General features: G+C 40.5%; 1 protein-coding gene across 9 annotated transcripts in view; it reads left to right on the forward strand.

The window, feature by feature from the left end:
- UBE2F (ubiquitin conjugating enzyme E2 F (putative)) overlaps positions 1–21,330 on the forward strand; it is a 91,506-nt gene that overhangs the window by 65,518 nt on the left and 4,658 nt on the right. For 6 of the 9 annotated variants that reach the window (XM_037396935.1, XM_037396933.1, XM_037396932.1 and 3 more), the window contains one exon: positions 9,959–10,066. The exons of the other annotated variants lie outside the window; for them this stretch is intronic. In XM_037396935.1, coding sequence (XP_037252832.1) covers positions 9,959–10,036 — 78 coding nt within the window. In that variant the 3' untranslated portion in view covers positions 10,037–10,066. The remainder of the gene's footprint in view (positions 1–9,958; positions 10,067–21,330) is intronic. 9 annotated transcript variants of the gene reach the window in all.

Raw genomic sequence — 21,330 nt, forward strand, 5'->3', positions numbered from 1 at the left:
ATCCTCTCTTGGTTTGGAGCTCAATAAATCAGTATGAAAAGATGATTGATGTCTCTATGTAAACTAAACAAGGTGTTTCCAGATGCTTGTAGAATCATAGAACGATTTGGGTTGGAAGGGACTTTAGAGGTCATCTAGTTCCAGCACCCCCACCATGGGCAGGGACACCTTCCACCAGACCAAGTTGCTCAAAGCCCTGTCCAGCCTGGCCTTGAACACTGCCAGGGATGGGGCATTCAGTTTTCTCACACTGGTACAATTTCATCAGTTTGGTAGTGTGAGTTTTTTTGTTGAATTTAAAGAACCGCTTACTAGTTAATTAGCTGGGACTGCTTTGGAGTTAGCGGAGAAGTCAGCCTGTCAGTAATTATGTGGATGACTGGAGCCATTAATTGTCAACTGAATCGATTCCACAGCTTTGTAAGCAGTATGCAAGTGATTAAGTTTTAATGACTACTCACTTAAAAATGATATGCTAAAAATGTAGGACTCGCTGTTTTGTACAGTGAACAAATAGAGCTCTGTTGGTTTGCTTTCTGTGGCAGCCAGGTAGGCTGAATACTGAAAGAACAAGGGTAATACAATACCAAGTCAGCCTAGTAGTTCAAGATTTGTGTATTCCTTAGCCAGAGGTGCTGTGAGTGCTGTGTCTGCTGTTTTTAGCTGAAACCTAGAAAATACTTGCCATACATAATGTCTGTCATAGTTGTTTTGAGATACTACCTCAGGACATGGCTGTGTTCCTTAAAAGTCCTTGTATTTCCTAGTAGTGTTTGCCTTTGCCAAGAAACATTTCAAAGCCATATGTGAGATACACGACAGGAAAATTCATTACACTGTGTGGCTTGAAGTAGAAACATTTTCCCTAATACTCCTTAGCTTTCTTGCTCACCTAGGTCTGCCATATCAAGAGTGCTAATGCTGTGTCCTGTTTTAGTTTTATTTACCTTGTATATGTTGTATTTGGTGCACTTCAAGAGGCTAAAGCAATTTTTGTCATCCTGCAGATTAGGAGGCATGAATTAGTTGTTCATCCATGCAGTCTTGAGTTGTTTTAATAGGAGAAGCTGAGAAACATCACCCAGTGTTAATTTCCTGCATGATCTTTCCATCTTCTCAGTGAAACTTATCTGGGAGTATTCAGTGCATGGAAATGCTTCTTGCTGTGTCATTGCAAAAGAGTGAGATAGATGGCACTCTGGAAGGGATTTTTTTCAGTCTTGTGAAAAGCATGTCTTCTTTCATGGGACCTTACCAGCAGGTGTGAAGTGCCAAAGCTGAGAAATCTAATCAGAGGCAGTGTGCATTTGCCAAGGATCAATCTTAAACACAAACTTCTAAATTAGTTCCATGAGCCCTGATTTTATTTGCATCTTCCTTGGAAAGCAGCAATACATTTTTCCAATTACAGAGTGCAGGAATGTAGTGAACAGTAGGAGTGTCGACTCTTTTCGCTGCCTCCAGGTAACTGGCGATTGCATCAATAGAAGATAACTAATGCCATGCTTTTGTGGCCTTCTCTTTGCTTGCCCCAGGCAGAGGAATGAGGGCTGTTGTAAGACTCAGTGTAATTATTGCTGGAAACACCCAGTTGCTCCTGGATGCAGAGGGGTCAGTGTGCTGCTTCCCACAGGTACTCCAGGTGCCAGCCATCCTGATTTGTCCCTGCATTGTTCTATTTCCCAGTTGTCTGGCTTAAAGAACATGCAGCACGACAGACCTATGTAAAAGGAGTCTTGGCTTTGTCTTTTTTTCCCCTAGCTATCTTCTGCTGCTGTCAGCAAAGGCAGTTTTAATTGTTTCCCTGCCTTTTCCATGGCTAGATCAGTAGCAAAGCTTGTAGCTAGTTTTTTGATACTTTAATGATGAATTGTTTGACATTTGTGTGGGGTAGTTGGTTCTGGCCCAGGTTTTAAAAAGCATGGGTTTTAACTGTAGCTGCCGAAATTTAGCAGCTCTGGTTGTCACTGACTGTATGTCTAGTCCATCTGTCTTCAGTCAGCTTTATAAGCTGCCAGGATGTTGTTTGTAGACATTGTGATTTTATTTTGAGGGAGGTGGGTTGTACATGTGTAAGAATATTATGGTGAAAATGCAGGAGAGTTGGAATTTGAATATAACATCCTGCAGTTCATGACTCTGGACAATTCATGGTGTGCTTATGGCTGTAGCCTTTGTAGTTTGTAGTTCTTATGGTCTTCAGTTTTTAGTAGATCATCCTCACAGTTGTTGTTTCTAGACCTGCTCAAATCATGTCATTCTGATTCCTCACCACAGTAATACTAGCACACCAGCAAAAATCCTCCAGAAGACACTAAGTATAGTATCGCCAGCCTCAAATCACCTGGGACAACGCTATATTTTCATGAACTGCAGCCTCAGATACATCACAGTCAAGTGCTGGCAGCAGTGATAATGTGTGGCCAGAAGCTACTGGGGAAGAGGGGTGTTGGGGCAGAATTTTCCTTGTCACTTGCATGCTGCTGTGATGGCTATTGAATCTTTTTTTTTTTTACCCAAGAAAATATATTACTGCTTGGCTTTTGCTATTTTATTTTATTAAAGGCTTCTCTTGGTAATAAAGAAAATAAGGATTTTGTTTCAGGATTGTTTCTGTTGAGATGGATTTGTAATGTTCACGGTGTTACAGAGTCTGAAGCTGCCCCTTAAGGTTTCCTCTTAGGATTTTAATTGCCCTACATAGCATTAGTTCCTTAGGAAATTAGGCTTAAAGGTAAAGTCTCTCCTCAATTGCTTGCAGTCTTCGGAGGTTGTTCTAATGAGTCTTCTGGGATGAACGTTTTCCTTGAATTGCTGTTGTCTTGTCTTTACAAGTGAGAGCACTAATCTAATTTCATTAGAAATGCCATTGATAATTAGGACAGTTGCTGGCTACATTTTTCACTGAAGAGCTTTTTATTACCTTTCAGAATTGTATGCAGTGTCCTTAAATAGCAAACACTTTAGGATTTTCATAGAATAATCTTCATTTCTCAAACCCTTCGTTGGGCAACTGGGCAAGAACCAGCAGCACCTGATAAAATGCCAGTGCTGGGGCCAGATTCTGGAGAGGACATTAATGTATCTTCTGCAAACAGGCAAGTCATTGAAAAAGAAAGTTATCAGCAAGAGGTCTGCTTGTAAGTAAGGATTCTAAGAAAGAAACAAATACAGGTATATCTGTAGAAGATCTTCAGGCATCCCTTTGAAAATAAAGTTGAATTTCCCCCCAGATTGTCTCTCTGCATCAAAAACTGTCATTGCCGAGCATAACCTTGTTAATTCTGGAGCCACCAAGAACCAGCAACAACTTGAAACTGTAAAACTTCTTTTTCACTTAGAGTGATTTCATCCTTGCTGGGTTTTTTTTGCTTGTGGACTTTTTTTTTTTTTTACATCGGAAACTACTAAGTCTGGCTTGTGAAGCATGTTGTCAGAGTGGGAAAGGGTTACCGTTCTTCTGTCGCACTTCAGGTTTTATCAAACTCTGTAAACCAATCTGCCACATAGGAAAGCACAGGGCGCTCAGTCTTTCTGAGCTACCCTGCAGGGTGCTAAATGCAGAAGCTGGTAGATTTTGGATCTTCATCTCTGCTGAAGTTTAGAGTAATTTTGTCCTCAGACTGATAATGCCTTCAGACAGTTAAAAGTCCCAGAGCTCGCTGCCCGTGTATTATTTCAGATTTGATCCTTTGAAGGACTCTTCCAAAATAATGTCATGGCTTTTTATCACTTTTATCCTCTGGCTTCTTATTTATGTGCTTCTACATAATAAGGGCATAATTACATTTAGATTTAAGACTACCTTGAAAATCCATTTTTCTGTGTAGCTTTGAAACGAAATAGTTTCTTCAAATTTGGATTCTTCTTGATCTATTGTCGTTGATCACTTTGAAGTTAGTTTTCATCTATTAATGCAATTTCATATATCAGAAGATTGGTCTGTTTGAAATGTTATTTGGTGCATCTGAATGAAAAGCATGATGTAAATGCTAGCAAGTTGCAGGTATGTTGGATTCCCTAAGCAGACAAACAGTAACACAAAACAAAATTAAAACTGGAAAGTTTGGAAAACAATACTCATTATCTGTATTACTTCCTCAGCTCTTCTGGTTTAAAGTAATTAATTTCATTGAACTTACTGTAACTTCTCTGTTTCTCTATCATACCTGCTCTTTTTCATTATCATTTTTATATCAAAGGCATTTGAGTACTTAGCTTGCTTAGTTCCTGCAGTGATTCTTCTTGCTCAGAAGGGATCAGGTCTTTTCCCTTGCCACTTCTCCAGAACCATCCCAACCTTCACGGAAACAGAGCAGCTGGCAGTGGCTGCCAGCCAGCACAGGCTCCTTTGCTTGCAGGTCAGCATCTTCAATGCAGATCACCACCTTTGCTTATTGAAACAACTGAGTAATGCGAACTATTGCCCTTCACTTGAGACACTAGCTAACATCTGTGTTGGAAATGAATGAAGCATCTGCAGGAGGATTCTAATGAATAACATATTTTTTTTCCTTACATCCAAACTCCTTAGGCTTGGCATTTTTGTTTTTTATCTTTAGCTTTATGTAAAACTCAAGTACAGAGTGGCTTAGTTGTTTGAACTTAGGCTACAAAGGTACCGTGACCATTGCAGGGAATGCATCATTTAGCGCATTAACTTTTCTCGCATGAAGCATTTGGGTTGGTTCACCTCTTCGTAAATGGAGACCGATTGACCTGCAAGAAATTTTCTTCCAGCTTTGAGTTAATTGGGTTTGTGTGGCTAGAAGCAAAAGCTTTCCTGGGATGTTCTTCACTGGGTTTTCTACTTGCTAAATTTATTTCTTAGAAGTAAATTTCTTGAAATAAATCTGTCTGAGATTTAGAAATATTATACACTGATCTGTAGTGAATGTTGGCAAATTTGGGTGCAAAACTGTTTGGATAGTACTCAGCAAAATTGTCCAAGATTCTGTAAAAGACATTTCAATATAAAATATTTATATAAAAATATAATAAATAAAATCTCATGGTCTACATATGCTGCATCTTGTCACTGTACATTTCAGAGGAGATATTTGCGGTAAAAAGCGCTAAGAATAGCTCTAAACAGGCATTTTGTTTTCCTGATAGATATGAATTATGTGAAATAGCTGTGGTTCTTTCATGGGTGATGTTCCTTGAAGAAATTGAAAACAGTTGAAATGGTTTTATTTTGCAAAGTAGTTAAAAGCATATGAGTAGTTCAGGTCAAATAACAGCTCTCTGTTACCCAAGTTTATATTCTGTTTCTATCTGAATGGTTGTTTCTTTATTGGGTTGGGTCCAGGCAGTGCACTCGAAAGGTTTTTTTTTAATGGCAAGCTCTTTTTCTAGTGCCTTCCCCAAGGAATTTTTTTAAAATAATTTCATTTAATTCCTTAATGCATTGGTTTTAGTTCAGTTGTTTTTGTCAAACTTATCACCTTCTACAGCAACTTCCCATCACAGCCATAACCTTTCTTAAACTTTCCCAGTTTCCCAAACACATCCCTATGAAATTTTGTGTGCAGACAGTGCTAATGATATTTGAAGAATTCTGATCATTACTATTTTCATTTTTTAAGCTCAGATGCCTAAAGTTTTGTAATGGTTCAAGGTAGCTAGAAAATGAGCTTTAGAATAGAGAAATTATTTTGAAAACATTTACCTGAAGTTCATTTCAGGTGGTCTTTAAAAAAAAAAAAAAAGTATTTTGTTGTTATTAATGTGTTTGAGCTGGTGCTAGAGGAGCAATCATGCATGAAGTCCATTGTCTAGTTGCTCATGAGATGAGGAGCAGTTTCTTGTCCTCACCCTGCCTGTTTTAACTGCAGGGGGACATGGTGGAGAGAAGTGATGGAGCATGAAAAAGTGACTTGTGTTGTCACACTACACAGTACAGAGAGAAAACCTATATTTGCCGTTTTATGAAAGGTGGCTTACTGGTTTTTCTTTGCACTGCTTGCCTGAAGCTTGAAGTCACAGAGAGGAGATGAGATGCACCTCTGAGTCAAGGTTTCCCCAGAGCTGGCAATACTCTTCCCCCACCACAGCCACTGGAAGAGTTGCCATGGGGAAGCAGTAGATCTAGCTAGACATCACGGCTCTTCTTTCTGTTTGATGTGGGAGGCTCTTCAGTCCCTCCTACCAGATTTTACTGAAGAGACTTCTGACTAAATTATCTTTTACGCTTCATTGCAGTGACCTTGACAGCTGTGTTGGGTGGAAATGCTTTTAATTAAAGCAGACACTTTTGAGCTTGGCTAAAGAGGCAGTTGTGTCCTTTGGTAGCTCTTCTGTGCTGTGTTGCCCTTGTTGCTTTTTCACTAAGTAGCATTTCCTGCATACGTGGTCCAGGTGAAGCCTACTAGGTGTTGTGGAAACATCTGGCTAGATACTCATGTTTAGAAGAAATGATTTACAATGACCCTGTGTCCGATCTGGAAATCGTCACTACAGCATGCATGCTTGCAAGTGGAAGACGCTTTTTTTTCTATTTATATTTATATATAACTATTATTATAGTATTACTGGCACAACTATTGCCCTGTTGCCTCTCTTAGTACTGCACAGGCTTTTCCTACTTGTGGGACATGAGTGAGATTTAAAAGGTCAGTATGGTTTTGTGATCCTCCCTTTCCCCAGCTTTACAAGCTTACCTATGCAGGTCAGAATACATTAGAGTCTATCTTCCAAGATGTATCTGTTATGTCTTTTGCTTATTTGAATGCCAGGCTCTGTCCTGTAGTCCCTCACTGAAAACAGCCAACTGTTAGATGCTTTGAAGTTTCACTAAATTATTTTTAAGGAATTATAAAATGAACATGTTCTTGTATTGTTTTCAGTTTGTTCCCTAAGTCCTGGCCAATAACATAATGGTATAACAAACTGAAAGCTGAAAATGTTTTAATAATAAACCTGTGCTTTCATCTGTTAAGCCAACTGAATGGAGAATGTAGACATCAAAACATATTTGACAGCCTCTTCAAAATATTGGGAAAGCATCTGTATCAGTTATTGGCAGGGCAGAAGGATCAGACTGGAGTTTGACACTTTTTGTAGTAGCTTGAAAGAGACAGGTCAGTCATAGTGTGCATCTAAATGTGCAAAGTGTGGGGTGCCCTCAGCTTCTCCTTCAATTAAAAATGGATTGAGACCATTCAGAGTTTTTCAGGATGAGTCTTTAGTTTTACATAGATATTGTAGTAGCTATTCCACAAAATAGCATTAGCTAACTGCCTTTCCTTCATTTCAGCGTGGCACATGAAAATGTATTTAAGTATTCCTGCAAGACCCAGGGGTGTATTGAAGTGTGAATACAGATTATCTGCCATTCGTTCCTGTCTTCTGTATGCAAGAACAAAGGCTGATCGCAGTACGGAGAGAGATTACAAGCTGTTAGTGACATGCTGGGTTAACATACCCTAATGTAATCTTGAATAAATGAATGGAGATAAAAACAAAATGTAACTTTTCTGTTACTGGAAGGATACAATATAATATCCAGCTGCAATGTGATGTAGGTAGCATGGTATTTTGCTAATTGTGCAGGGAGTTATGAGATCTGGCACATCACGTTACTGGCCTGTTTTCTGCTGCATGCTTGTCAGTAACCTCAAATTCATGACTGACAGCTCTGTGCTGCTTGCTTGGATTTCTGCCTTTATCAGATTTATTTTGTAATTTATTAAGGCAGCGTAGTTTCCTGCTCTAAAATGACTCGAGGAGAGACAGATGCAGGCACACCTGTCACAGAAGTAATGTGGGAGAGTTTTGGTATGAGCAAAGTCAAAAAACAGAGTCAAGAAGTGTCTTCCACCTTATGTAGAGTACCTGGTGGTGCTGGCTGTTTCTTGATTAAAGGGAGTGATTCTTTAGTTGCACTCTTCTGTATCCAGAGCATGAGCCTTTGCTAGTGCTTTTGGGTATGGTGTCTGATGGCTCACTTGACACAGCAGGAAGGGATAACATCTGAGAGCATCTTGTTTGTTTGTGTTCTTGGCTACGAAACCAAGTCTGCATACACACCAAGGAAGGGTAGCACTCTGAATATTTGTTAGTCTGAAATTCCATTTGATGACCTGTTGAATGTGGTGTATGAAAGTGGTAGATCAGCAATAAACAATTTTTTCTGGACTTACTTTCCAGTCAGTGCTGACTTCAAAAATTACCTTGTTTAGCCTGACGTTCATTTTGGCAAAGTAAATGGAGAGAAGTGGGTTTCTTATAGCTGCCAAATGAAGTGTTGTCAGGGAATGGGTCCCTTCTATGGATTCCAGCCCTGTGTTGGCAGACTTAGAAGGAAACTATCTAAAACTTCAGCTTGTCATCATGTACTAACTACCTTGTCAGTAGTGTGAATATTCAGTAACAAAATCTGTAAGCCCAGAATTACTTTTTTTTGGTGCCTGGAAAGAGCTTTATTTCAATAGTAAAACATATACTGTGTAACTTGCAGATTTCTTTCCATGTTACATGTTTCACTACCGAGTGAAAGCTACAAGTAAGTTACTACTTTTGAGCCAATGGTCTTCTGTTGAGTGTATGGATTGACCATAGCCACCATCCTTATACATATGTGGGTCATTTGGCCAGCCCTATCCGTTGGAGTCAGCAGTTGTTGACATTGACATTAATTTCAGCAGATTTTGTACTGGTTTTACCACTGGAAAAAAATTAGACTTTCGATGAGTTTTTTAGGAACAATTTAACAGCTATTTTTGCCCAGAGCCCTTTAATCAAGGGCTTTAATCCCACTGGATTTTCTCATCTGAGGCTATTGTAAGGATGCTGGTTATTACATGCTGCCTTCTCTGATTAGGTAGTACTCTCCACTATGTCAGCTTATGACCAGGCACTCTATAATTTTGTGCTTAAATTACAGATACTTGTCCTGGAATATTGGGCAGTTGCTTTTTCTGTGTTTTGTTTGGCTGTGACAACAGAAGCAAACCTTAATGGTGCTGCTGACCAAAAGAACCCTGATGGGATACATGCTCACCAGCAGTGAAATCTACAGGGATGAGATACTGAACAATTGCTGTAGCTGTAGGTAGCTGTGTTTCTTGTGTTACTGCAGTGAAGTACTCATCTAATGGGGTATTAGCATATCACTCAACTAAAAATAAGTCCTTTATAACTTCCAAAGTGCTTGTTGTAGAAAACAACAGCTGCTTTTGATTCTTTAGTATCATTGAGCATATGAACCTGTGAGCTGAAATCCTTCTTGAAAAATAAATAGGAATTACATTTAATAGGAGGAAGAGGCAGTAGACGAGGTTCGGACATACTTTGAATATTCTGTTTGTTTCATATTGTCTGAAAGTTCACAGGTGTCTGTCTGCAAAGCTTAAATAGGTAGATAACTCTGGAAGATCTAAACAACAAAGATGATCCTTTGGTTTCAGACTCTTATTTGCTTCATCAGGAATGAAAATGAATGTTTCACAACTGCAAATTTGGGGTTTTTTTCTCCATTGCCTGCAGTTAAGCCAGGCTTTTTACCTTGTCTTGATTTTTCTTACAATGATTTCTAGTAATTCTAAGTGATTTCATTTTGATATCTTTAATAATAAACTGAAGAAATGGATTTAAAGAAAAATAGGGATTTGTTTTGTTACTTTCAGTATCATGAAGCTGGTTGATACTGATTTACAGTAGAATTTGTAGATATGTTTGACACTAGAATAGGATATGATGTCTATGAATTTAGTTTGATCATCTAGCATTGCAATTTTGATCACAGTTTCTTTGAGACGGGACTTAAATTTACACAAAATGCCAGAAACCTGAAGCAGATGAAGACACGTTATCATGACAAGAGGATGCAGTTACCTTCTCTCTGCCAAAGTATCAAGGGCCATAGATACTTGGGTATTCTCAGTTTACTTTAAGTCAATTTGAGTAAATTAACTCCAAGTTAAATTTGAGATCTAATGCCTAGCTCTTATTTTAGGGTGTTTCATCGGTGGAAACAAAGCACACCAATGAAGAGCTCATTGTGTTTTTTGCTACTTTGCTAGTGGGAACCTAGTGATGTAGAGAGGGAAATGATTCACCCCAGGTAGGACAATAAAGCAGTGGGGATCTGGACATTCATTTGGTTCCTCTTAGCATACCCTGCATTTAATATATTAAACACCCTGGCATTTAAATTGCATTCTGTTTCTTATCTTTTCCTTAATTTTTACTTGAATGTGTCTCAGTCTTGCTGTAATGATCCTACACAGACAACTTTTCTCAGCTATTTTCTCTCTGCTCTGGCAAGTTCAATTTGGAAGGGGTAAAGATAGACCACTTTGCTCTGCTCTGCTGCCCTTCTTGCTTCTAGGTGCTAAAGGTTCCCATTACACAGAAAAGCTAAAATGCACCAAGGCAGAAGCAACCAATTTTGCAATCTAAGCTTGACATTCTACTACTTTTATCTGCCTGCAAAATAAATCCTTTTTCTGATTTTTAGAACTGAGATTGGATTGTGATTTAAATCAGCATTGCATTGCACTGACTGCAGTCACAGCTGAGACTCTAGGGCTTTTCTTTCTTATGTCTTAAGCTTCAACCCTACAGCCAGCCCATATTTGTGATGAAATAGAGTAGAGAATGTTTGGCAAGGAAGTCAGTGCAAGTCTTAAGTTGGAGTCTCTAACAGTAAGTAATTTTCGTGTCTGAATTGGCTCAGATAGCCGTTCTTCCTTGAGGAGCCCTTCTTTGGCACTGTGTAACACTGACAAAAAGAGGATTCACCCAGATTTTTGAAACTGTTCTGCTTGTGCTGCTCAGAGGAGAGTTGCTCTTAATTGCTTGGCAGTGGCTTCACACAGTTCATTTATCCTTGTGATGAGTGGTTACTCATCCATAGTATAATTACTATATTCTACAGTCAGTCCCACCTATAATTCATTGGCTGAAAGGAAATTCTCTCATGTGTGATTAAAATCTGTGGCCATCTTTTTAAAAATAAAAATAAAGGCTGCCATCAGGAGGATAACTTCCTGAACAAAGCAGTATAGTACAGATATTTACTAAAATACATGAAATTTTTTTGCCTTGATCATTAGAAGCAATCAATTCAACATGATTGATGTAAATTATTGTAAGTGCGGAGAGATACAGAACTGCAGGGCACTTCAGCTTTAAAGTAATTTTTTTATTAAAGTTTCCTAGACTGTAAAACTGTAATTGGGTAGGAGAAGGGGGGGGAACCCATCCATATGTTACAAGCTAAACAGTCTGGTCTTGAACATACTGGAATGTGAGATAATAGTAATTAGATGTAGAACAAAAGGGTTTCTGTGGAGCTGAGAGTAAAAGAATTACTGAGTTGACAAGCCCGACACATTCCTCCTCCGTTCCTCAAGACTAAAAATTATACTTTTAACAAAATGTTCCTATGTTTGGTGCATCACTGTAGTATGGATAGATGTGTCAACCTCAGTGCCACTATCGTATTTGACGGATTTCTGTTTTCTATACTTGCACTTCTCTGATAAAAATTGGATATTGTTTTGGAGTCTGTCAGTCTAATACTCTTCTAACAGCAGCAGAATAATTGGAAGAAATATAAAATTATAGATAATGAAGTTGATAAGGAGACACTAGAAAACTTGGCTAGGCAGCTGACAGGCTACATGAAAATAAGCTTGTGTTTTTAATGTAACTGCAAGTTAAAGGTCTTAATTTTTTCTTTCTTGCGCCCAGCATAACAAAATGATTCTGAATCACTGTAGGAGGTGTGTTTTTTCTTTAACTGTAGATTTTCCAGCACTTCATTCTTGAGGCCTTTTCAGAAGGTATTTCACAGAATCGTGAAGTCACTGAGGTTGGTGGGGACCTCTGGAGACTGTCTAGCTGAGCCCCTGTGGTCAGCTGGAGCAGGTTGCCCAGAACCATGTGATTTTGAGCATCTCCAAGGACAACAGAGACTTTGCACTCTCTCTGGGCAATGTGTTCCTGTGTTCCACCACCCTTACAGTAAAAAAACCCTCTTTCTAATGTTTAAAAGAAGTTTCCTGTATTTCACTTTGTTGCCATTGCCTCTCACCTTGTCACTATGCACCACTGAGTAGAGTCTGGCTATCCTCTTTGCAGTCTCCTATCAGGTATTTGTACCCATTACGGTCCCCCTAAGTCTTCTCTTCTCCAAACTGAACAGTCCTGGTCAGTCTCTCCTCATATGACAGATGCCTCCCAATCCTGGGGAGCCTGGAGCTGGGCACAGCACTCGAAATGTGTTCTCATCAGGCCTGAGTAGAGTGGAAAGATCACTTCCCTTGACCTGCTGCCAGTGCTCTTCATAGTACAGCCCAGAATGCCAGTGGTTTTCTTTGGTGGTTCATGGTCAGCTTGGTGACCACCAGAACCCCAAGGTCCTTCTCTGCAAAGCTGCTTGCCAGCCTGCAGCATGTACTGCTGGGTGGCATTATTCATGGGCAAGACTCTGCATTTCCGAACTGTGTTGAACTTCAGAGGTTCCGCTCTGTCTGGTGTTCCAGCCTGTCCAGGTCCTTTTGGATGGCAGTGCAGCCTTCTTGTGTATGAGCTATTCCTCCCAGTTTTGTATCATCAGCAGACTGGTCCTCTGTCCAGGTCATTAATGAAGAGGTTAAACAGTATTGGCCCCAAAGGCAATCCCTTGAATTTTCCACTAAGACTTTGTACCGCTGATGCCAACCCCCTCAGCCCGGCAGTTCTGCTGGTTCAGTCCACATCACTGTCCATTTATCTAGTCCATACTTAATCAGTTTGTCTTGGAGCTTCACTGAAGTGAACCGTTAGCAAGTTCTTTGCTTTTTAGTCTTTTTTTTTTGTAAAGGCATAAGGCTTACGCAGTGATGCCATCCATCTGTCCCCTTCTCTCATCCCAGCCTCCCCCTCAGTCCCCGTAGCTTTTAAACACACATCAATTCCCATCAGATTTGACAGAGCAGCAGAGTCTTTACATCCAGTTCCCATAACTGTCACAAAAACTGTCAGCAGCAGCAAAGAGAGGATGGTCTGAAGTGATCTACCAGGGAAGTCTGCCATGCAAGCTTAGCCAGGACCCACTCTGGGTGGGCTGCTGTTGGGCCGGTGTGGGCATGTGCAGCTCAGAGCAGAGCATGTGCTTTGCCTTTCCCTGGGCTGGTGATGAGGAGACCTGGGTGCAGCCCATCAGGGCTGCAGGAGGGTGAAGGAGCTGCAGTTCTTGCTGGAAGAGAAGGGTGGTAAAGATTACCAAGGAAAAGCTGTATTGGTGGGGGGAGAAGGAGAGCAGTAATGGTAGTCTGCAGTTCTGTAAGCAGTCAGGTTTTGCTGTCTTTGTTGCTAAATGTGTCTTTTAAAGCCCTTTCTTGATTGTGCTAGATATTCCCTAGCTGTATGGGTAAAAATGTCTGTGTTGCAAATAGTCTCTTCCGCACTAAGTGAGCCTTTATTCTGGTAAAGAGAGCTTACCCGCAAGCTATTCAGACACCACGGGGAGTTCCATTACTTCATACTGTTCATGAGATCTGCATATTTTTACTTACATTCCTCTTTTTTCCTCTTCCATATTTAGCCGTATTTGAAGTAATTAGTAATCAGACTATTATATACATTAATTTTTAGGGGATTTTTACAGAACTCTCACTTTTTTCATTTTAGGAACTACTGGCTCTTACTCCAGCAATAGAGAGATATATGCTATTAAAATTGCTTAAGAAGTAATTGAAGTCAAGGCTTTGAAGCTACTGCTTCTTCATCTTGGCATTATTCATTCTCAAGGTTTACGGGAAGAGTAGCATTGTAAAACCTATTCTAAAATTGTATACTGTATCATACTAACTGCTCTGCTTGCATGCATTCCGCTCTCCTTTTCATAATGTCTCAACAGCTCTTACCATTTTTAGATGTTTTCAATTCATCTGTAAACTGGATTTCTCCTTCTCTACTTTCACTCTTCCACGTGATTTTAGGATTAATCTGATGTGAAGTTTGTGAGGTCACAGTCTTTCTTGGCAAGAAATTATAGTGAAAAACAAAGTTCCTAACAGTTTGCAATGGTATCCAGGACTATGGCAGAAAAGAGTTCGAGGCGCTACAGCTACTTCTATACCCACAGAAACAGTAAGAAGGTATTGTTTTATAACTCACTATTGTAGGAACTGTTTTGCCAAAGGTGGTGATTGCTACAGTACTTCAGGAATCCCTTGGTCTTTGCTGGGTTTCCTGTTGCTTCATCTGCAGTTGAGGTGTGCCAGGAGATTTTCAGACAGCTCTCTACACAGTTCTTTCTATGGGAGGATCCAATTAGTCTTTGCAAAAGAAATGTATAAAGACATAGGTAAGCTCTAACTTGACCTCCTTTACTACCTTTCTCTCTTCTTGGTGTCTGTTTATTTTACTGGGGATCTCAGCTGGTTGTCCCAGAGTTTGTAACGCTGATCCATCATACCTAAAAGTATGAGTGATTGCTTTGGGGGGTCATCATTGCAAATGGTCTCTCCAAGACTCACAGCATTCCAGACTGGTGTGCCGACCTCATCTTTTCAGTGCTACGTTTTGTACTGCGAACACACAGCAGCTTTCTCCGTCCAGAATGGCCATCTCCATTCCTTTAGCCCATTCTGTGTGTGTTTTCTCCCATTACTTTTCCAGAGAGACTCAGGAAGAGCTACCAGGATGGATCTGGGCCTCCAGGAACTCATCAGGCTTTTGATATATGATCTGGGTCCAAGAATTTATCATACAAATTAATTTATTTTCATCTTCAACTTGTTCAGTGCTGGGTTTTGTCAACAACTCTGTTGATGCAATTAGCTTTTAGCTCAGGGAAGGACAGACAACATAAGGCGGTACTCGTCAAGAGGGGTATCATTAATGCTGACAAGGAGAAGCATGCCCAGGTCTTGCTCTCATTATGTTTACTGCAGGCTGGCTTTGTCAGGCCCTCATTTTTTATATTGTTTGCATTGTAGAATATTTGAGTCAGTGTGTTGCTTGAATTAGTGTAGTCTCATCCTTCGGTGCTGTTTTACTTACTCATGTTTGAGCTTCTCTTGGACTGGGATCTGTCTTTGTTGTCTAGTATAAAGTTTTCCACTTAACATCATTCCCTGGTTTAAATTGATAGCCCTGCACCAACCCTTGACATCTTGAATTCTGTCTTCCTAATAGGAAGTAGCTAGTTCTGAACATTTTCAAGAACACTGCTTTTTATTTCTAACAGTACAAAACTGATGTGATGATAGTATGAGAGGTTTTTTTAACCTTCTTCAAGTAAAATAAGAAACTTGCATTTATTTGTGGATACTGAATCAAGTATCTATCTCCTGATTTCTTCTAAAAGGGGTTACAAAACACTGAAGAATTGTTCTAATTAAATGCACTCACAAAGTGTATCTGAAGAATTGAAGTCTATATTCACCCTTGGCCAGACAAGCCCATCATCTCTTGTGTAAGCAAACTTTTTTCCCCGTATCTGTAATGAATCCCAAAGTACTTGTAACTGATCCAGAACTTGTAGCTTCGCTTTCCTGACGTATGCTGCCACTGCTTAGACGTCAGCTGCTCCACGCACCAGTTTGATTTCATGTGGGTGATGGGGATGCGCGTGTGTTGCTGTGGCACCTGAAGACATCAGCAGGGCAGTAACAGGCGGTCAGTGTGTACATCAAAGCTAGAGCCCCAGCATCTTCATTGTTCTGAAACTCTCTTCAAGCTGTTTGTTTCAGACCACATTTCTTCAGCCAGTACAAGTGCTTGTGGACACCACATTTACCGTTTAGGAGTCAGTAAGCAGCAGAAGGAGCTTCTCAAGGGAAGAACTTGCTGTGCTGCGTTAGAGGCTAACCTTAGCTTTTCAAGCTTTTACCACACTGGAAAAGAATTTAGCCCCAAAAGGCTTTCAAACTTGATGTGGTTTTTTTGGAAGCTGTTTAATTTTTGTTGTGGGGTTTTTATTACTCTTTGATAACAGCTTAACTGTCTTATTAAGAACAACAGTACCATCCCAGTCCAAAAACATCTTTTCATAACAATTCTCCTTGTGAGTCATTGCATTTATTTATCTCCATGTTTATTGCAGTAAATCCTTCACTTCCTCTGCACACCCAACCACCCTGTTTGGTGTTTGTTGTTCTCACCGAAATTGTGGCAATCACGGTAGAATACCTATTTGTTTTTCTGCAATATTCCTGCATTTGGAGAACTGCACTGGGGTTTTTCTTGGATTGCCTCATTTTATGTTCCGTGTCCGTGTTACAGCCTTTGAAGCCTTTTCCCAGTGAGCATAAACTACATTAAACAGCATGTGCCAGTGAGCAGCAGCACAGCTGCTAATTGTGCTAACAGATGTAAATAGGAAAAACATTACTTTTCTAATGCAAAAAGTATTTATAGAAACCATTATCCATCTTTCATAACACTTTGATTATGGATGGAACCTCTTTCAGGTTCAGCAAAATTGATTAAGCTTTTGCAGATGGTTTGACTTGCTGAGGTAGTGGAAGAAATGCAGATGTTTTAAAGCTTTTATGTGCTTTAGGCAAGTAAGTGGCTTAAAAGGAAGGCTTTTGCTTTGCATTCTTTAGAAAAGTGCATGGCTTTAAAATGGAAACATACAAGAGGAAGGCTGTTAAATGCAAACAAGGAGTCTGAACTCTTTGAGCTGTGTGGCTCACCTGCCTGGTCAGGCTTGTTTGAACATTGTTTGACTTGAGTAGAGTATGACTTGCAAAAATCCTCTCACTGGACCCACACAGCTCCCATTTCCTTTGCATTTGTAATTTATCTATTAAGATGTCAGATCCTGAGGACATATCCTCTCTTGAGTGGAAGTGTGTTTGCAGCAGAGAGGAGGTTAACATCAGTGTAATTGGGATGATTCAGGTTCAGGTAATTTCCTGAAAGGGCTCTCTGTATAACCCTTTCCGAAAACTGTATTGAGGAGATGGCCAGAGTGCCTGGTGCCAGACTCGTATTGACCCCAGCAGCATTGGAGGAGCAGGGAGATGGGTGCCTGATACCAGGCACTGAGTGACCGAGCAATCTCCGTGCTCCCTGGTTTGAGTCCCAGGAGGTTTTCTTTGTGTTCGGCAACCTAGGTGAAATCATAAATGGTAGTAAGCAAATCGGTCATAGTCGGGGCAAATCCTGAGTCATTTGGCACTGCAGCTGTATGACCAGAGGGCTCACAAAAATCTCCACTACCTGTCTCCAGCCAAGTTGCTCTGTAAGCCAAAGGGCAGATTTGGCAAGAGTGTCAGGACCTGCATCATGTTTGATCCAGGGAATGGTTTTCTTTGGGAAGCTGCTTTGCCCTCAGGCTGGCTCGATTCCCTTGCCTTTGCGCAAACTGGATTTAGGTGTAGTTATCTCTGGCTACCCCGGCAGCGTTCACACCCTGCCTCCTAATCCATAGCCCTTTCCTCTTCCAGTAACTTCAGAGAGTGCTTTTTTTCCTTTATCTTTGCTGCACTGGCAAGCAACAGAAAGTTTGCGGAAGCATAAGGAAATGGTTCCTACTTAGGATCTGAGAATCTCAAACAAATAATGGTGCTGCTTCATGTTCAGCATATTAATGCTTCACTCTATCTTTGCAACACATCTTCAGCTTCTCCCCAGAGCAGTGTCCTGGCGGGCAAGTCACTACTTTTCACATAGGTTCTGTAATCTGTAAATAAAATATATTTACAGATATTTTTCAGAAAAAAGGTCCAAAACTTAGCATTTCTCTTCTTCCCCACAATGTTGGGGTTTTTTCCCCACAGTAACAGTAAAAACAGCAGTGGCATTTTTCAGGTTTCGTTGTTGTTGGTTTTTCTTTCCCTGCAGTAAAAATTCCACTATTTTCCCCCCTTAGGACTTAGCTGCCAAGGAGATCTACTAAAGCATTTTCTCATCATTTTGCAAAATCAGAATTGCTTGGTGTCTACAAATAGTGTTTAAAATCTGAAGTAGAGAACATGGGCCATGAAAACTGATGCAGTTTCAAGTGCACCTGCTAGGCATGGGAGCCTGTGGGAGATGCCTATGTATAGGTTTTTCACCCCCCACTCTTATTTTTCTTCATAGAAGTAAGATTTAATTACAGAGCTTGGAAAATTCTTCAGATGGTGTAGAGGCTGAGCTAAATAAAACAATGACAGGGAAATGATAGCAAGTCAGGAACATGAACTGGAAAAACTTGAGGTTTTTGTATTACTCAAAGGTTTCATTCAGCTCCTTTTTAAATGGGAGTGGATATGTGGGGGTTGGTGGGTGTGTGAATACTCATTATTTCCTGCAAGATGGAAAAGAAAGAAAAGGTCGCTTTAAATATTCATTGAGCTAATGGGTAAATTACCTGGTTATTTTATTTTTCCCAAGCTTTGGCTGGAGCTTAGTAATGTCATGTTCCTGGTGCTTAGAAGACCCCTTTACTAAATCGTTCAAATAAAACCACAAGTAAGCTCCTGACAGAAATTGTTTGGAATTTAACCTTGATGATAAACTCTGGATTAAAATAGTGTTCTGTAAAAACAGTGTTTTATTATTATTATTTCATTGCTTGCTTTAACACGAAGGAGGGAAGGGCAGGAGCAATTAAGTATTTTTGTGATCTTTTTTCATCTCCATTTGAATTTTAAAGAATTGTAAATCTAAACAATGTGAAGGTGGATCAGAAAGAGTTTGTCACAGTATCTGGGTGGTTGTAGTCATGATCAAAGGACAGATGCAGTACGCTGTGCATTTACCTGCAGCGACTGGCCAGTTCAGCCTTCAACCAATAGAGTCCCCGAAGAAGAGTATAGTCTCTGGTCTCTAATGTACTTCAGGGCAGAAAATCAGGTCAATATTGTGAGTAGGAAGAAGAAAAATTTTGCCAAATACTGCAGTGCATGAAGTGGTACTAGTAGTGGATATATTAAGGATAATGAGCTAAATCTTCTTTGGTTTGGGTTTTTAAATTGTGTAATTCTTACGTAAAAGAAGATCCCTGAGATAGCTTCCATTACAGAGTTTCCAAACTTCTTTGCTAGTTGCCACAGAGAAGTGTTACGTTTGCCTTGGGTAACAGGGCAGATCTTTCATTTTCAAATTAGAAGCTTAATAGTCCTCAAACAGTTAATCAGGACAACTCAGTGCAGTATGAATTGAAAAAATAGTCTCCTCTCTTAGAGGTGTCAAATCAGGTCAAACCCCAGTTTTCGGAAAGGTACCTAGTTCTTCAGTGCGTGCTTCAATATGATTTTGCAAGCTGTAAACCGTAATTATCTTCTGGGTTTTTGGTGTGGCTGTTTTCCTTTTGTTTCTGTAATTGTCTATATATCCTCTCCCAAGTGCTCCTCAAAGATACATGATTTGTGATAAATTATCACTCTGGCCAGGTGCTGAGGTTGTTTATGCCTTCAGTGTTAAGTATCTTGTAGTAACAATTTACAGTCTACTTTATGGTTTTTTTAATCTTACTTTGGTGTGGCATGTTTTTAAGATGGGCAGCTCATCAGTTGTGACTTAAGTGATTTTTTTTTAATATTACATCAGTCAGTGTTTTATTTTTTTAATCTAAAGCTAATTAGATAAGGATTTGCTTTTTAATGTTTTCATCATGCAAATCATTGCACATACAGTACAAATCAAAATGGTGAAATCAGTAAGTTGTTTGAAATTGATGTCTTTGGCCAGAATTCTTACCAAATACACACACACACATACACACATATAGGCATGTTTATTTACCTAAAGGTTATTTGTTGAGCTTCTTTGTTTATATACAAAGGAGCAGTTTGATGGGATGTATGTTTTAACTTACTGGTCTGTGCTGTAACCCAGTTTTCAGCTAATGATATTGTGAAATACATCATGGCTTATATTCCATACTCTTCATCCACTGATGAATGTTGAATTTCCTTTCGATTGATTGTCTCCATCTGATTTTCATCAAATGAAGTGGTGATTTGGCCAGCATTACTCATGCAGCAAATACTTCCCACAGGGCCACTCACGTAGCGCTCTTCTCTCCTTCTCGCTTCCCCACAGCTCAGGGCAAAGCTGCTTTGAGTCTGCTCCAAAATTGTGTAAAATCTCCCAGTTTAGATGGTTTTTCCTCATGCATGGGTTTGAGAACTGAGCACTTTCAGACCTGAATTTCCACCAGGGTCTTGCTTATCCAGGGTGAGGACTGGCATAGGACAGGGACCTGCCCAGTGCCTGGGAGCTATAGGGGGTGGCATGTGGGGCAGGGCAGTGAGGCCCTAGGCCCCTGCAGAGCTGCATCTGGGCTCATCTGTACCTCATGATGTCCAGCTGGAGCTGGGAAAGGACCTGCTGTGCTCTAAGTATGCTTAGAGTTATGATTTGTTTTGTTTCGTTTACATTTTTCTTAGTTTCCTGTTCCCAGCTGATCATCCCATACCTTTTCTTCTTTTTCTTTAAAAGGTGTGGGGAAGGCATTTATTGAATTGTATAATCCGACACTTGTACTGTCCGTCCTGTTACTGTGCTGTGTGATGAGATGGCCATCATGCTACGGGGATACTGGCATTGTCCGAGCTTCCATTTCCCATACTGCCCGTGAGGCCAGTGCCTGATTTGGGTCCCTGAAACACGTGACACTTGCACAGAGGAGCTCTGCCTCCTGGCTGAGCACCACGCACACACCTCTCCGCCCTAAACAAGGCGAGATGGCAGGTACTGCTCCCAAATAGAAACCCAAGCCTCACTCCTCCCCACCACCCAGCACATCTCCAGAGAACCCAAGGGCAGTTTTGTTCGCCTCTTACTCCATATATCTTTTGTCTTGAAATTTGTAAAGGAAATACTGTACAGTGAGGTTGATGGAGGGCAAATGATGGTAGTTTAAAATTAGATTTCTACTTTGTAAAGCTGTTCCAGGTGGTATTTTCAGCACTCACTGATGGCCTGTCAGGACTTAACGGCTGGGTGAGTCATTTCTGATGAAGTTTCATGTGCTACAGCATCAGTGCTTCTGTAGTAAAATGTCACAGTAACAGTCAGCCCTCTCCCCCCTCGTCAGTCTTTGGCCTGACAACTCTGATGACATGGGAAGCTACTTCACTGTAGAGGCAGGCAGCTGTGCCTCTGGCCAAGCTAGCAGTGGGATGTGATCCAGGTCCAGAGGGATGTGGCAGGAGCCCCACTGGGCAAAGCAGCCACTGCCATCCTCTAGATGAGTGTTCTGGCAGGAGCGTAAATGGTCGTTGATGTGGGGGATTTCCAGCAGCAAACCTGACTCTCTGCCCTCTCAGCATCAAGACCACAGGATGCAGTATGCTGTTTCTCATCGGTGTCTGTCTTGACATCAAAGGATGACCGGGGCTCAGGGCAATAATGCAGACTTGGGGTTCGGTGCAGTTCCTTGGAGACTCC

This window comes from Falco rusticolus, chromosome 8 (genome assembly GCF_015220075.1).
Source record: "Falco rusticolus isolate bFalRus1 chromosome 8, bFalRus1.pri, whole genome shotgun sequence".
In the NCBI taxonomy this organism is placed as follows: Eukaryota; Metazoa; Chordata; class Aves; order Falconiformes; family Falconidae; genus Falco; species Falco rusticolus.